At 45.4% G+C, this 16323-nt stretch overlaps 2 protein-coding genes across 2 annotated transcripts; one reads left to right on the top strand and one right to left on the bottom strand.

The window, feature by feature from the left end:
- The first annotated feature begins 766 nt into the window (after nucleotides 1–766).
- faxca (failed axon connections homolog, metaxin like GST domain containing a) lies at nucleotides 767–7011 on the top strand. The gene is made up of 6 exons (XM_030110565.1): nucleotides 767–1219; nucleotides 4228–4363; nucleotides 4586–4782; nucleotides 4869–5086; nucleotides 5661–5777; nucleotides 6640–7011. Exons 1-6 carry the CDS (start codon nucleotides 960–962, stop codon nucleotides 6957–6959), a joined length of 1248 nt encoding a protein of 415 aa, XP_029966425.1. The 5' UTR covers nucleotides 767–959; the 3' UTR covers nucleotides 6960–7011.
- Nucleotides 7012–14373: 7362 nt separating this feature from the next.
- Nucleotides 14374–15891, bottom strand: pou3f2a (POU class 3 homeobox 2a). The gene has a single exon (XM_030110563.1). It carries the CDS (start codon nucleotides 15802–15804, stop codon nucleotides 14395–14397), a length of 1410 nt encoding a protein of 469 aa, XP_029966423.1. The 5' UTR covers nucleotides 15805–15891; the 3' UTR covers nucleotides 14374–14394.
- Between the last annotated feature and the right edge of the window lie 432 nt (nucleotides 15892–16323).

The raw sequence follows: 16323 nt of genomic DNA, 5'->3' as shown, positions 1-16323 counted from the left end.
CTGGCATTTTCCCAGCCGGTCAGGACTCTCCGTCTGTTGTTTCTGTTCATGAGAATAGGCATAAAAACAAAAGGGCTTCAGTCCAACTAGAGAACCCCACTACTTGTGGTGGATAACATTTTCCCTGCATCGTTTTATTGAATAAAATGTATTGTGTGCCGAATGAGGCGGGCTCTTGCTTGTTATGTCATGTGAATGTAATCTGGGAAACTTCCAGCATGATGCCAAAGTCACATACATTCCTTTTACACAACTTCAATGTCAGCGGCGGGAGGCGCCCCCTAGTGGTGAATATACGTTCACTACCGTCATTATGTATTTTATTTATTTTTTTTTATTTATTTTTTTTTTTCATATATATAACTTAAAGCTTTCTAGGTTCAGCTATCGTGTTATTAATACCCATGAAGGTAGGGGGAAAAAATTAATATTTCGTGTGAAGAAATATTTTGGGTGGAGAAACTTCCAGTGTTGTTATGTATCTGTGACGTCACGAAAACTACAGCAGAGACCGGAAACGCTACTGAAGACCACGGTGCGCTTCCTGCAAAATAAAATCGGATTCAATTTGAAAGACGGAAAAACAACTCCAGTCCTGGTAAAAAGTGAGAAGATTTAAGTCGGGAGGGTAAAAACTGTAGCAGTCGGAGTAGTACAACCAAGTATTATTATCGTCCAATTTTAGCAAGTGTTCAGAAAATGAATACGCGGTTTACTTTGACGGGCCCCTCCGGAAGTTGTGTTATATACTGATGCGTCTGGAGGGAGGGGGGCATCAGAGAGCTCCGAGCAGGCTTCGGAGGATGCCCACCCCGCTGCGGGGACTCGCTCCGGGCGGGATGTTTGTGTCCAGTCGGCCGTTCCTCGCCCCGTCGCCCCGCAGCCGGCATCCATGAAGCCCCCCCTGATGAAGCCCCGAGCTGCCAGAGTGAGGCGGAAAGCGGCCGGAGACAGAGAGCATGTACTGGCGCGTCGGGTTCGCCTGGACGCGGTCGTGTGTGGTTGATCTTGGCCAGAACCAGAGCTTCTCCTCCGGCCTGCTGGGCTCCGATGAGCAGCTCTCGTTTTATGGATACATCATCGCCTACCCACTGCAGGACTACGGCGGGATCATGTCAGCGCTGGGCTCGGACTCGTGGTGGCGGAAGACGCTGTATCTGACCGGAGGGGCTCTGCTGGCTGCCGCTGCCTATCTGCTGCACGAGCTGCTGGCCATCAGGTACCAAACAGCGCAGAGGGGCAGGCAGAGGAGCCCCCCCTCCTGCCTGCACACGGGCCTCCGCTTTAATCTGCATTTTTCACTCCAGACCTCCCAGGTCTGCCGTATCGCCGCTGCTTTCTCATATTACTTAATCTCGTCTGTTCGGGCGGGGTGAGAGCGGAGACGGTGGAGGGAGAAGGAGTCGTGAGTGGGTGGGTTGTGATGTAACGGAACCCCCACCCATCACCCCCAACACACACACACACACACACCCAGAGAGAGATGCAGGATATCTCCATCTTCATATTGGTTTATTGAAGCGGATTAAACACATCAGCGACCCTTCAGTAAAGGTCATGGCTTTTATTTCGCCCTTATAGGTCATTCATAATAACAATAATGGGTTAATAATGGTTTATTTTCCATTGTTGTTTGTTGAAGTTGGTGTGTCGTCAGCATGCAGGCCTCGAGGCTGCTCCGTTTTCACACGGATTGACATGAGAGACACTGACAGTAGGTCACTTTCATTTGAAGGACATCAGGTTCACGTGGTGTTTGCTTCAATGCTCACACACCTAGAGATGTCTGTGTTTCAACACACTGCCTTCATGAGAAATTCATCAGCTATAATCCAAACATTTATAATGACAGGCTGCCTTGCCTCATTGTAAATGTTGCAATGCCCGGAAAACGTGTTTTTATTTAGTATTAACTGGCAGAAGTGAAGGTTTGAGGGACTAGGTTTGTTGTTTAGCCTCAGAGCAGTGGAGAAGGACTCCTCACCTCACAGCCATGGCTTTCATGATGTTGTTCAGGGCATTTTGCTACTATTAAGCTTATATAAAGACTCATGACACTCAGATGTGCTTAAAATCGGTCAATTTTTACAAGTATGTGGCGACATATGGTCTGTGAAATATTAATTCAAACCGAACAGCTTGTGGGACATCCTGCAGCTCTCTGTTACTGTAACATTTCAGAGGTGTTTGTATAAAAGGACAATGTGTTCTTCAGGCTATTCTTGCCATCTCCCTTTGAGGCAGTCGACACTTCAGCACCACACTGGCCCGGACAGCTCCTCTGCTGTTGTTTTCCTCTTCCAGCACTGCTCACAGTGGACAGCTCCCTCTAGTCTGCTCACGTGAGGCTGTTTCCACTTGCAGGCCCGTGGTGGTCCAATAAGTAGCCTGGTTTCGTCACTATCATCCACGTGAATGCATGGCCATCTCTCAGAGGAGATGGCTCATTATTTTTGACGCTGCGGTTTGCTTGGGTAGGATGAAAGGCCCTGGACTGACGGTCTCTCATGGTCAGTGAATGGATTAATTCAGTGAGTCATATGATAGCTGAGTTGAACTTTCTCCGTCTTCTCTATTTTTTTTTTTTTTAATATCTACTTTTTTCTACAGCTACAATTACCTTTTCCCCAGTATCCTTTAAAAAAAAAATCGTTATTAAATGAAAAGTGAACCACATTGCACTATATATTTCAGGCCAGATTACATTTTCCTGTAGTTTTTTCTCCCCCACATTTTCCTGAATTTTACATGAAGCTGCAGGCCAGAAGTAGAGGGACTCTCTCCTGAGCTGTCAGAGCTGTGTGGTCCAGTATTATGTCCTCTTTGAGGTATGCTGGAGCTCCCAGGTTTCAGAGCCAACACTCACAGAGCCACTCTTGTATATTAGATTACAATGGTTGGTCATTGTTGTGCTTGTTGGAGTTTTTTTCACAGTTTTCCTTTGCGTTGTTATGTGAAGAGGGTTACTCAGTCTTGTGTGATACACCGTTCAGTTTGTCAGCTCCTGACCCTTTTATTAACCTGAGGTCAGACGCTAGAGCAGAGGTAACTTGCAGTGACCTTGTAAATATCCCCCAGGGCTTGTTGTAAGAATGGTAGTCAACACAAACAACATAGCTTCAAAATGTGAGTTACTGACGTTGTAGAGATTTATACATAGTGATCATTTGTTCTTGAAGTTGTACTTTGAATGTCTGGGACCTGGCTTGTGTCATTAAAGGCATCCTTCAGGAAAAAGGAGCAAAGTCTGCAGTTCAGATTGCAATAATGACTTTATGGATAAAGAAGCATGCAGCTAAATGAGCTTACTTCTGTTGGAGGACAACAGGACTCAGGATTGCAGTTCTTCCAAAGCTTGCGTGCGTGTGTGATCTTCAGAAAAACAAATGAGGGTTATTATTTTTTTAAATTTGCACATAATTAAATGAGTGCCTTTTAACCGGTTAATGTGACAAATATGCTTATAAATTAGTAATGTGTTCACTGATGTTTAGAAATGAGAGCTAATTTAGATGAAGCTTAGTTACATGTTTAAATATCTGTTTTCTGCCACAGAAACCGTTGTTAATAACTGTCAAACAACTTGACATACTGTATATGGATGTTTATTGGTATTAAGGGTGAAATAAGAAGCCTTTCTCATGACGCTGTACACTTAGAGCAGCTCTCAGTTTAACAGAGATTGATGCCCTCTGCATTAAAGTGAGTCACCACATCATTTTCTCATATTGCATTCAGTGAATATTTACTTCAACATGCAGTTCAACAGAGCTGCGGTTCTCTTACGTTCTCTGTTCTATTTTAGTTTGATGTTGTTTGTTAAAATAATCGAGGTTTATAGTCTAACTTCATTCTAAATCTAAGTCTTCTGTTTATTGATCTCCTACAGGGTGTTGTGTTGTTTTGGTTTTTTACCTTTATAAGACAGTCAAACTTAAATTATTAAACACCCTTATAACTGATGACATATATTTTCGTGTCTTTACTCACTGACATCTAGATCTAATCTAAACAGACTCGTGTAATAAAAAGCACCAAATGGTATGAGTCTTCCCATCTTAAAAAAGTTATGATCACCACAATTTAAAATGGAAATGATTTTCTTCTGCAAACATAAAGGTATTCAAAGAAAGTCCAAACTGAATGTTGGTTGTTGTGTTTCCCAGCTGATCCGCCACAGTCCGACTCTGCCTGACGTGCAGCTCTGTCCCTGTTTGCTCCTCACAGAAAGGAGGAAGAGCTGGACTCTAAAGATGCCATCATACTCCATCAGTTCTCCAGGCCCAAGACCGGTGCTCCGTCCCTGTCCCCTTTCTGCCTTAAGCTGGAGACCTACCTCCGTATGGTTGACCTGCCCTACCAGGTAAGACTTTTACACCTTTTTCCTCAATAAGACAAAGTTTATATCAACAAGTATCAGTTTTTCATCTATGTTTTTATTATCTAAATTCTCTTCTGATGTTTTATTATAAAGAAATGACTCTTTCCATTCCTCCTGTTGCTTTCTTGCCATTGGTGCGATTGAAGAATTTGAATGACGCGTTTGTTGAACGTCTTCTTTTTTTTTTATCTTCCTCTCTCGTAGAACTACTTTGATGGGAAGCTTTCACCGCAGGGAAAGATGCCGTGGATCGAGTACAACCAGGAGCAGGTGTGCGGCACCGAGTTCATCATCGACTTCCTGGAGGAGAGGCTGGGCGTGAGCCTCAACAAGAGCCTCACCATGCAGGAGATGGCCGTGTCGCGCGCCATCACCAAAATGGTGGAGGAGCACTTCTACTGGTGAGGACGCGGTTTTATGCTCATGACTTTTTTTGTGTACAAATCACTTAGAAGACATTGCAGCCACGTCTGTCTGTGTTTCCCAGGACGATAGCTTACTGTCAGTGGGTGGACAACCTGGAGGAGACGCAGAAGATGCTGTCGGTGAGCGGACCACTGAGCGACCTGCTCAAGTGGATCCTGAGTCACCTGACCGGTGGGATCGTCAAGAGAGAGATGTACGGCCACGGCATCGGACGCTTCTCCAAGGAGGAGGTTTACACACTGATGGAGAAGGACATGCGGACCCTCGCCACTCTGCTCGGTGAGGACTTTGCGTCTGCGGCCGTCCCGTTGTGATCGGTTAAACCCATTCATTCACCGAACCGTCCATTCATCATCTTTTCTTTGCCTCCTTTATTATCTCGGGCAGGGAATGGGGCGGGGGGAGCCTATCGCAGCGAGCACAGGGTGGAAGGGGAATAAAACCCTGGACAGACCATAATAAAACCAACACAAAGAGATGGACTATCACCCACACACAGTTTGGAGTCACCAGTTTTAAGTCATCCGTGTTGCAACCGATAGTTGCCTTCTCTCAGCCCTGTATCTGCTGGCAGTGAGAAACCTTGGCTCTGTTCATGCGGTTTCCCTTCGCACTTGATATATGGATTCATCATCCAGCCTAAATAACTGCTCACTGTGAACCTTGAGGACTGTAATTGAGACAAGTGTGAGTAATGGGAGCAGAAACAGGCGGTTCCACATTGACCTCCGGTGGTTAAATGCAGCACTGCAGTTTTTAGCAAACCAGGGAATTCAGAGCAGTCATGTGGAAATAATGTGTTTTGTATTTTTTCGCAGTGGTTTAATGTTTCTCTTGTTGTCGGTTGTTTTAGGGGATAAGAAGTACCTTATGGGCTCCAGGCTTTCCACCGTAGACGCTGCGGTGTTCAGTCACCTGGCCCCTGCCATGTGGACTCTACCGGGGTCTCGGCCGGAGCAGCTAATCAAAGGTGAGTTAACCGGGAAGGAAGTCAGCTGATTGAGTACAAACCATAACATCACGACCAGTTTTGCTTCAGAAAATCCACAAAGGTTTCACCTCATAACTTCTATTGGTTCACTTTTGGTTGTAGAAACACTTCATGCCCTGAATAAAGGAATCAATTTGTGATTTATTTTCGTGATAGAGAGTGAGACTCCACATTACAACCAACTCCTTTTTCACCTTTACTCCCAATTTCAAAAGAAAAACAATGACAATGACAGAGGTGTCAATCTCCTTTTAGTTCACATACAGCTCAGGCTGATCTCTAGTGGGCTGTACCAATAAAATAGAAGCATAATAACCTTCTAGACAAACATTTCTTGACAACTTTTATAGTTTCTCTTTGTTTTAGTGCATAGATATATGCCTTTAGAAAAAAGCTCACATTGATTGTCTTGACATAGTTGAACATTTAATAGAAAACTACATTTGATTTCAATACTATATCATTTGAATTGATGCTTCCTGGTGCAAAACGCAGTGAAGTCATACGAAGCACTGCGCCGGCTACATTTTGCAGACTTCAGCATGTATGTTTTTCCAAAGTCACCCTCACAGTATGACTTTCACTGCTGCACCACTGCTTGTGTCTTAGTGTCGTGTTCGCTCTGCTCTTTCCACTAAAACACTGAAAAAATATTGTCTGCTATTTATAATGAGGATCATCCAGAATATTAGACCAGACTGTAAATAATAACAGAATCAGTCAGAAAAATCAGGGTTGATGTTTGTTTTTCAGCTTGTAGCCTTTCTCTGAAGAGGAGTTATCGATCAGTAGCAGTAACTAATATTTCCTGAGAACTGATCAAGCCGTGCGTCTTCCTCAGGTGAGCTGATCAACCTGGCCATGTACTGTGAGCGCATCCGCCGGCGATTCTGGCCCGAGTGGTTTGTGGACCTGGAGGACTTCCGCTACAGCGACACCACGGAGTGCAGCAGCAGCGTCTCGCCCTCCAAGCTCCCCGACCTGGGCCTGTACTCCTGCACGGACACCTCCCAGGACGACTCGCGCTTGCGCACGCCGTGCGCCTCGCGCCCCCACACGCCGCCGGACCCGCCGTCGCCCGTCAGCGACCCGACGGGCCACTCGCTGTACGACTCCGACATGGACACCGAGTGCTCCGAGATAGACCAGCTCAAGTGTTGACAACACGTGCACTTAGAGGACACTCCACACTTTAGGCACCGCACTGGGGGGGGGGGGGGGATGATGGGGAGCTGTCCCACCTGTGCACATGGCCCCTACCTCTGAGGACGGAACATAGCCGGTGTTTGCCCGTGCCGGCGGGGTCTTTGAGGAAGCAGGAGGTTAGACATTGCAGCAGGGAGTTGTAAATGTGAGACAGAAACATGCAGGAACACGACAGGAAGCCCGAAGTAGAGGAACGAAGCCCAGGAGTAAATGACGCCGCTGCTGAGAAACTCCTCCACGTCTGCAGCCACAACCGTCTACCTGTCGTCCCTTCGCCGTAACCATGACAACCACGTGTGCGCGTTCTCCCCCCCCTTGTTGTCCCTCCGTAGCACCGGCCCCGCTGTGTGTGTATGTGTGTGTGTGTGTGCTTCGACTAACCGAGCGCCTTGTATCAATAGGACCTGTACAGGATTCATGTCAATGATTCAACTCAGTGTAAATAAAGAGCTCAAATATTATAGATAGAATATATGATTATATATAAGTATAAATAGTATAGATAGCCTGGAATAATACAACCATCGGTCATATGATGTAAATACTGTCAGTGTGTGTTTTGGTTGGACACGAGCCGTCTCGCATTAGTCTGCCGGCGTAGGAGCCTCTATCCATCCACACAGAAGAGCAGTGGATGATGGATGATAAAATCTAATCTTCCACGAGTGCTACGAGCTGTTTTGTCTGAAGTAGACAATAGTTTTACCAAAAAAAAACGAAGCGAAATGAACCCCATTTACAGTTTCAGAGTGACAATATAGGTGATAAGGCTGGTGAGTTTGCTGGATTATCTAAAAGGACGGTAGCTTTAGGTTAAAAAAAAAGACCTGTAAAATGGCATTAAAGCATTGAGCGCGAGTCCAACAATCACCTAGAAGTAGACTGAGTAGATTATCTAGTCTGAATGAGCGTGCATGGCTGGTACGTGCCCACAGAACTCTCCCTTTACGACTCGGCGTAGATCACGTTGTCTTTATTTCTGTTTAAGTTTGATGCAGTTTGTTTGCCGGTGCCTCCGGCCAAATCAGCCGTATAGAGATGGAGCTGTCAGGCGTTTGGAGGGGAGAAAAAGAAGAAAAGAAAGCCGGTTGTTTTGGCTGACGTCTCACTGTTCGTACTGGAAATGTTCAAGCAATAAGAGGGCAGAGCTTTCGGTTCACTCTTTAGTTTCGTGGCGTCGCGGCACAGACTAGATGTGTGTTTGTCGTTCAGCAAATGCACGAGCCGACAGCGGAATCTGGTGAGGATTCCCACCTTAAACTTTCCGCACACCAAGTGTCATCATTTCAGCGTTCAGCGAGGGTGTGGACACCACGAGGTTATGTTTTTTGTAACATAAGAAACTTCGCAGAGTCAGTCTGACTGATGGAGTAGCTTGGAGGAAATAACATGTAAGATTAGCCCAAAGTCTATTTTCACCGTTATGCACCATTTCCTTGTATTGAAAAGGTACTGGGAAGGTATGTCAAAGCTCCTGAAGTCCACGAGCCCCGAGTGAAAGCAGATATTTTGTGCCCACAAGATACTTACAATGTTCTGGACAGAGGTGTGAAGCTGCTTCTGTAAATTTTGAAGAAACACAAAGTATTTTTCATCCAGAAACAGAATCTAACATGTTTCGCAATGTCGATAGAAAGAATTTGATTCTGTTTACCTGCATCAAACAGAACTTTTCCCGGGAAAAAATAAGTACTTCAGTGAATGAGTTTTGTAGCACTGACATGTAGCAGCTGTCACTAGAATTCCGACATGTTCCCCAGACTGTTACGCCGATGGCTCCCTCCACGTGGCTCCTTGAACGTGACGCACTCCAGGTGCCCTGCGGAACTAAAGTCTCGCCATCGCCTCCTTCGACTGAACTGGTACGAAAACGCAGGCCTTCAGGGGCGAGTCGGCGCACGGCGAAGCCTTGATGGGTGTTTATGTTGCCGCCGAACTTGAAAAAAATTGGTGAGAAAGTGAAAAAACAAAGCAGTGGAAATTTTCTTTCTGTGTCTTAAACTCCCTTGCCTGCATGCTGTTGCCTTCTCTCATAAGTTGTCATATTTCGCCTTATGGAAACTGAAGCTGAGCTGTTTACTTTCTACCGGTGCCAGCACATGACTTATGTTTTTATATGTTTCTATTTATTTATTTATTTATTTATTTCCTTCTATTTATTGAGTTTGATTGTGGATGTGCTTGAATTTGAGGACATCCTGTGGATTATTTTCCTCTCTTGTTTACATGTGTTTTGTTGTACGGCTGCAAAAAAAAGAAAAATCCCGTCCAAATGAACTTACCGACCTGTGTATTCGCGCAATATTGTAGATTCTCTTCAGACACATGACAGCTGAAGCTGCTGCTTATCCTCACGCCGCCTCTCATCGCTGTAACTGCATGTGCCTCCATGTTTTCCGAGGCGTCATTTGGTCAGAAAACGTTAAAATTCGTGACATAATTAACACCGTTACAGCAGCTTGCTGTAGGTTCATTAGTTGGTATCTTCGTCAAAAAGAAAAAAGATCCAGTGAGGATTTTTTTTTTTTTTTTTTTTTTTAACTCTGCTTCATGTTCAGTCGAAGCTAAAATACCAAACTGACCACTAAATCTTTGATCAGCTGCGCCCTCCCGCCGGTCAGCTGACGATCGGCGTCTCTTACTCATTCGCTGCTGGTCAAATTTTGGAGAAAAAAAGAAAAACGTCCACCTCCATCTGTCTGGGTGTGTGTCAGCAGCTAAAAGGTCAGCGGGGTCACGCTTCAGCCCCACCATGTGTATCACTGTCTAATCACCATTTCTGCTTGTAGACCGTAGAAGCCATATTGCATTGTCTTTTGGTGTCGTGTGTGCTGATACACTTGTGGAATCTCATTGAATTGTAAATAAGAAAGCCTGGGAAAAAAAAGGCTAAATATTACATGAACATTGACTTAAAAGAAAATGTTCTTGAAAGTTAAAAAAAAAAAAAAACCCTCAATGAATGTATCATAAATAAAGATTTAAAAAAAAAGGCTGTATGAAAATGGATAAAATATAATATTTCATTAAATATAGCTGTGATATTTTCTCCTGGGTTTGTTTGGCTTCCTTTTTTTTATACCGTTGAGCGATGGAATATGTGTACGACGACTCAGTCTGAGGTGGAAAAAAGGAGAATCTCTTGCAGACATTTAGGTGGTATATATCCATCTCATAATCCCTCTCCCTCTGTGCATGCTACCATACGACAATGCTAAGCCCACCCAACAATGCTGAAGGATTAGCTCCCTGCCCTTTTCTTTGTGCTGCCGCTGGAGCTCCGAGGGAACCGAGGGAGAGAAGGAGGGCAGAGAGAGATAAAAGACAAGTTGTGGGAGCAGCACTGTGGAGATGGGAGCACGGGCCTGGGCGAGGAAAGGGCAACGGAGATGCAAAGAGACAAATAGTGGTGAGGCAGATGAATGATATTGGATGGATTTGGCTGGTGGCATCTCTGAGGCCATTGTGCGAAAAATCCCTGGGAAGATCCTTTTTCCACACGAGACTGAGGAGACAATGTAGGACGTGACAATGACACCAGAGCCCGGGCCATCTCCGGAGTACAGTGTCAGACGGAGCAGCTGAGTGTGTGTGTGTGTGTGTGTGTGTGTGTGTGCGTTTGCCATACATGGCTGTATGCGTGATGTGTGAGGTAGGACATTGTGTGCAGTGAGAAGTGTGTGTGTAAAAATATGAATAATGCAGAGGATGCCTGTAGGAGCATGAGGGCCGCGAGGAGGGCAGATGGTCGCCTGCTGATAGGACAGAATCCAGGCAACAGGGTCCTCCAGAGAGCTGGGTTCAGACCTGACACACACACACACACACACACACACACACACACACACACACACACACACACACACACACACACAAATATGTATCTATCCTATCCTCCTGTTTCCTGTATTTATTTCCGTTGTTTCATGAAGAAACAAAAAGCTGACTTTTTTTTTTATCACAGTATCACTTAATACTATACTTATAACATTTTGTTTTCATAAATGAGGCAATATGAATTAAATAAGCATGTCTGATCTCATCAAAAGCTTCACGTAGGATGATCAGTGTTTCCAGTTTCTACAGCCGTACATAACTCCTTATCCCCACTTCTGCAAACTCACACACTTTATGGAATGTGAGTATTTGTTTTTTCAAGAATAGTTTTTACTTTTTTTACTTTAACTCATTATTTCCGGCCAGGGAATTTTCAAAACAACACCATGAAATTTTGCCAAAAATAACTACAACCTTCAAAAAAAAACAAAAAAAAAAACAACATTTTCTGAACCGTGCTTTTGACTCACAACAGATTACATGATTTCAGCAGACTTCTCATTTGAAATATTATGATGTATTGGATTCAGAAATACAATGAAGAAACAGGAGGAACAAAAACTATAGTTATATATTTGAAGGCTGGTTAAAACAATAATAAAAAAAAAGAAAACTAAGAAAAGGGGTGGAAGAGTAGAATAGAACAGAAAAGAAAGAGGACAGAATGAAAGAAAAGGAGATGAATATGGAATAGAAATGGAAGGAAATTAAAAAGGTGAGAGAATAAAAGAAGAAAAATTAAAATAAATAAAACAGACAAGAAGATAAAAATTAAAAGGGCAGAAATGTAAAAAAGGATAAGGAGAAGAACGGAATAACATCAAAGAAAAGAAAGTAGAAGAAATTAAACCCTTTGCTGGCCTAACTAATGTCTCCTTTTGACCACGAGGTGGCGCCAGCGCCCCGCTGCAGACGCTCCACACCGTGCAGCTCAGCCCGGCTGAGATAAAATAGATGCTGCATCAAGACTTCACGTAAACAAACCCAAGACAGGACGAGGAGTTACACACACTTCCTACTGGCGTAGAGGACAAACATTTCCATCCCAAACCGTCTGTGATGCTCAGCATCTTTTTAAATCCACACTGTGGTCTCTCTCTCTCTCTCTCTCTCTCTCTCTCTCACACACACACACACAGGCACACACACACACACACAAAAACTGCAATTTCAATTTCAAATATTTCAGATGTGTGCATGACTCTACAAATATTTTCTTTTGCTGTTAAAATAGTTTTCCATGACACTAAAATGCTACATATTTTCTATCATTTTATAAGATGGGATTTCTGAATTAGGCCCGATCGAAAGTGTTTTGTTTTAATTATTCATTTTTTAATCTATTGCATCCACCTGTCTTCTGCACACCTCGACCTATGCTGCATGCTTTTCAGCTCTCTGAACATTTAAAAACAGATTTCTCCATGACTGTCTAATTTTTTCACCCTGATTCTTGTCGAAACATTAACAGTTGCCATGAATTTCAGTTCCAGGCCCACCGATAGTAAACACTTATCCAGAGCAGCTGAAGGACATTTTTGCAGAAATTCATAAAACTCCTAATTATAATTCTTGGCGCACATAAGAAACATAAATAATCAAATGAAATTGCTTGCTGACAGTGTTACGCCCTTTAAAAAAATTACAAAAAAAAGAAAAAAAATCAGCAGCTCAATAAACGAGCAGGAGTGCAGTGTCTTATAAAACAAATACGATTTAATGACAAAAAGCATATAGAAATTGTGCAATCGTTGATTTCTTTTTCCCACTTCGTTTGATCACAGATTTCAGGTCAATGCTGTTTTGTTTTGGTTTAGATTTTTTTTTCCACCACAGAAGCTTAAATTCAGTTTAAGGATTGCATGACGTGCAGTCAGGATTATGATAAATAGATATTCTGTTAATTCAGGGCGAATTACAGGACAATAAATAAAGAAAATGTATTGCAGAACACCTTGTTAAATATTGCTGTGAATTAAAAAATAATTCAGCATTGAAAGAGTGATTTTGACTGGGATCATCATTCATAGCTACTGAAATGTAAAAAAGCCCCGAGTGCATTTAAGCATAATCTTGCACCTCAGCTGGATTTGAGCTTCTGGTTCTCTATATTTTCTTCAAAATTTAGCCAGAGAAATAATTCTCCAACTCGTGGATTTCCCCACATAGAACCTCCACCATAGATCAGATCAGATCAGATCATTATTATTCACAGGATTTAAGTGGCACAAAAACACGTGTCTTGTGTTTGTGCTTTGGCACAGACTGACAGAGAAAAACTGAACAAACATACAAACAAACGAAGCAATACAAAAACGAATGGAAATACATCCCACAAATCGTCTTCTCCGTGAATGAATGAGTCATACAGCAGTAGTAGAAGTAGTAGTGAGGCCATCAGTGTGGCCAGAGCTGGTACCAAGATAGATTCAGTGTCTGTCATTATTATTATCATCATCATCATCATCGTCGTCGTCATTATTATTATTTTTACTTCTTAGGAAAGGAAGGCAAAATGGGCTGGATTGCTTTGAGTGTTTCCAGCCGGACAGTCTCGGTCTTTCTCATCACAGCATTTTGGAAAAAGTACAGAAATAACAAACAGCAAAAAACACACTGTAAACAGGCGCACAGAAATGTCTGCACAGAAAGGAAAGCATTAAAGTCAACCAACACGCAGTCTCCCGCAGTACACCACATTATTACTATTATTATTATTATTATTATTAGTATTATTATTATTATCACTACTACTATTATTGGATTTTATTTTTTTTAATTTGTGTATATATTAAAGGCTTATTGAAATAAATTGGAATCTTATTTGCTTGATTTAAATAAAAAATAAATGTATCTGAATCAGATCTATGTTTTCCATCCAATGTCTATAATAATAATAATAATAATAATAATAATAATAATAATAAAAATAATAATAATAACGTGAAGTTGGCTGGTGTTGGGTGGATTCTGACTCTGTACCGCAGGTGTCTGCCATTTCAGCCCTGTCTTGCCACGAGCTGTGAAGAACCCCTGTTGCTTTTGTTATGACGGAAAAATGGCGTTTATTTACCCACACCGACTGCGACTAAACCACCGTGCCCCCAGCTGGGTCTCGTGCGTGTCCCCCGGTGGACAGGTCCCGTCCACACCACACCGCCTCCCGTTAATGACACGTTACATAATGACACACCGGCGCCCGGATTGAAGATGTAGAAAAGCGTCGCAGTTTTTTTTTTCTTTCTCTCATCTTCTTCATTTTTTCTTTTCTTTTTTTTCTTCTTCTTCTTTTGGTTTGCACGCGCCAGCCTTTAAACGCTCCGCGGCATGACGCCTCTCCGCACAGCCAGGAGTATTTTTAGTGCCTCGGTGCGTCCCCACTGTGTGATTGTGTGTGTGTGTGCGCGCGCGCGCGTGTGAGTCCGTGGGTCCAACAGCTGAAACTGGCCGGGCTCCAGTTCTGGGCGCACACCAGCACAGAGAATGAAAGGAAAGCGGAGGCTCGTCCGCCTCCTGAGGGGTCCGCGTGGACGGACGGGAGCGCGAGCTGGGGTCACTGCACGGGAGTCTGTCCTCCGTGGTGCGGAGGGGTGTCCCCGTACATGTCCTCCCCTCCCGCTATCTGTCCCCCAGCGGGCGTCATCCTCTTCTCCTTCTGCCGCCGGTTACAAAACCAAACCCGGACCACCTCCTTCTCCAGCTGCAGGCTGTCCGCCAGGGAGTTGATCTCCGCCGCCCCGGGCTTCGGACATTTGAGAAAATGGCTCTCCAGAGCCCCTTTGACGCCCACCTCGATGGAGGTTCTCTTTTTCCTTTTCCTCCCCTGTGCCGCGATTTTATCCAGGCTGGTGGGACTCCCCGAGGTGGAGTCCGCCTCCTCCAGCCACTTGTTCAACAGCGGCTTGAGTTTGCACATGTTTTTGAAGCTGAGCTGGAGCGCCTCGAACCTGCAAATGGTGGTCTGAGAAAACACGTTCCCGTAGAGCGTCCCGAGCGCCAGACCCACGTCCGCCTGCGTGAAGCCCAGCTTGATCCGCCGCTGCTTGAACTGCTTGGCGAACTGCTCCAACTCGTCGGAGGTCGGCGTGTCCTCGTCCGACTGGTCCTGGTGGCCCCCGTGCTGGTGGTGGTGTGACAGAGACTGCTGGTGGGCCCCGGGGCCGCCTCCGTGCTCGCTGAGGTGCGGGCTGTGGCTGTGGTGGTCCTCGTCCCGCAGGGGGTGGTGGTGCTGCAGCCCCCCTTGCTCTCCCCCCGGCATCAGACCGAAGCCGGACTGGGAGTACACCAGACTCTGGCCCTCAGACGTCGCCATGCCGGAGATGTGCGTGGTGGCCGTGCTGGTTCGCCATGCTCTGGCGTCGTGATGCGCCTGCTGGTGCGCGAGGTGAGGGTGTCGCTGTTGCTGCTGCTGCTGCTGTTGCTGCTGCTGCTGCTGCTGCTGCAGACTGCTGGAGTTCTGCAGCTCCTCTCGGTCACTGTCATGCAGCACGGGCTTCACGTCCTGCTCTCCGAGGGGACTCGACGGCCAGGGCGCTCCGCCGTCGCCGTGAGACAGCGCCGTGATCCACTGGTGCGCGTGGCTGAGCGGATGCCCGGCGCCCGGTAGCGTGCCGTAGTCGTTCTGGAGCAGGGTGTGCGCGTCCCTGTACGCAGCCGCCTGCTGCATGCTCCCGGACTCCGAGTGCGGCGGCGGCGCGCTGCTGGGGGTGGTGAGCACGCTGTAGTGGTTGGACGTTGCGGTCGCCATAACTATCGGAGCCAGAGTGATAGCTGGAGTTAAAAGGAAGCCTGCTTTGACAGTAACTCTTTTGCGCCACGGGGCAGCTAGGCGTCTCTCTCCAGCATCTCCCGGGCGCTGTGCCAAGGGGACGCAGAGGCGCGCACCTGTGGTCCGCCTCGCTCCGCTCTTTATTGGCCAAGAACGGTTGACAGATGTGGTTACCCCTGACAGCACCCCGCTCATTGGTCACGGGAGATTGTACAGAAACCCCAATCACTCTGCCCAACAATACGAGCGGTCCTGCAGCACGCTCGAGCACAAAGTGGAGGGAAAAATCGAGCTGCCGAGAGTAAACACAGAACAGAGAGGGGAAGCTTCGCGGTACAAAACGGGAGAGTGCAGATTTCCTCTCGGTTGAAGCAGTTTCTTAACCTTGATGTAGGTCAGTGGGTCACAATTATGTGTTCGCGTGCGCCACAACGCTGCGTAAAAGTTACGTGCAAAAAAAAAGCAATTTACCTACTAATTGATTTACGTTAAATACGTAATTTTTGTAGTGGAAATGAAGATTATAAAGAGTAGAATGCTGAGACTAAAATCTTAATCTAGTTTGGAGTCGATGATTGCAAAGTTGAACGTTTAAAGGCTGTGTGTGTGTGCGCGCGCCATGAAAACCGTCGGCAGTGGTCGCGAGGAGAAACTTCCAGCTGCCTCTTTGCCCTCGGGACTCTGGAGAGGGGCTGCGTGCTTCCAGCTTCTTGC

Source organism: Salarias fasciatus, chromosome 15, assembly GCF_902148845.1.
Source record: "Salarias fasciatus chromosome 15, fSalaFa1.1, whole genome shotgun sequence".
NCBI classification, from domain to species: Eukaryota; Metazoa; Chordata; class Actinopteri; order Blenniiformes; family Blenniidae; genus Salarias; species Salarias fasciatus.
This window is presented reverse-complemented; position numbering and strand designations above follow the sequence as displayed.

Bases quoted from the DNA above. Each gene is read 5' to 3' on its own strand.
- pou3f2a (XM_030110563.1), bottom strand. From the start codon at position 15,804: ATGAGCGGGGTGCTGTCAGGGGTAACCACATCTGTCAACCGTTCTTGG.
- faxca (XM_030110565.1), top strand. From the start codon at position 960: ATGTACTGGCGCGTCGGGTTCGCCTGGACGCGGTCGTGTGTGGTTGAT. The intron at 5,087-5,660 runs GTGAGGACTTTG...CGGTTGTTTTAG, and splicing joins GACCCTCGCCACTCTGCTCG to GGGATAAGAAGTACCTTATG. The intron at 5,778-6,639 runs GTGAGTTAACCG...CGTCTTCCTCAG, and splicing joins GCCGGAGCAGCTAATCAAAG to GTGAGCTGATCAACCTGGCC.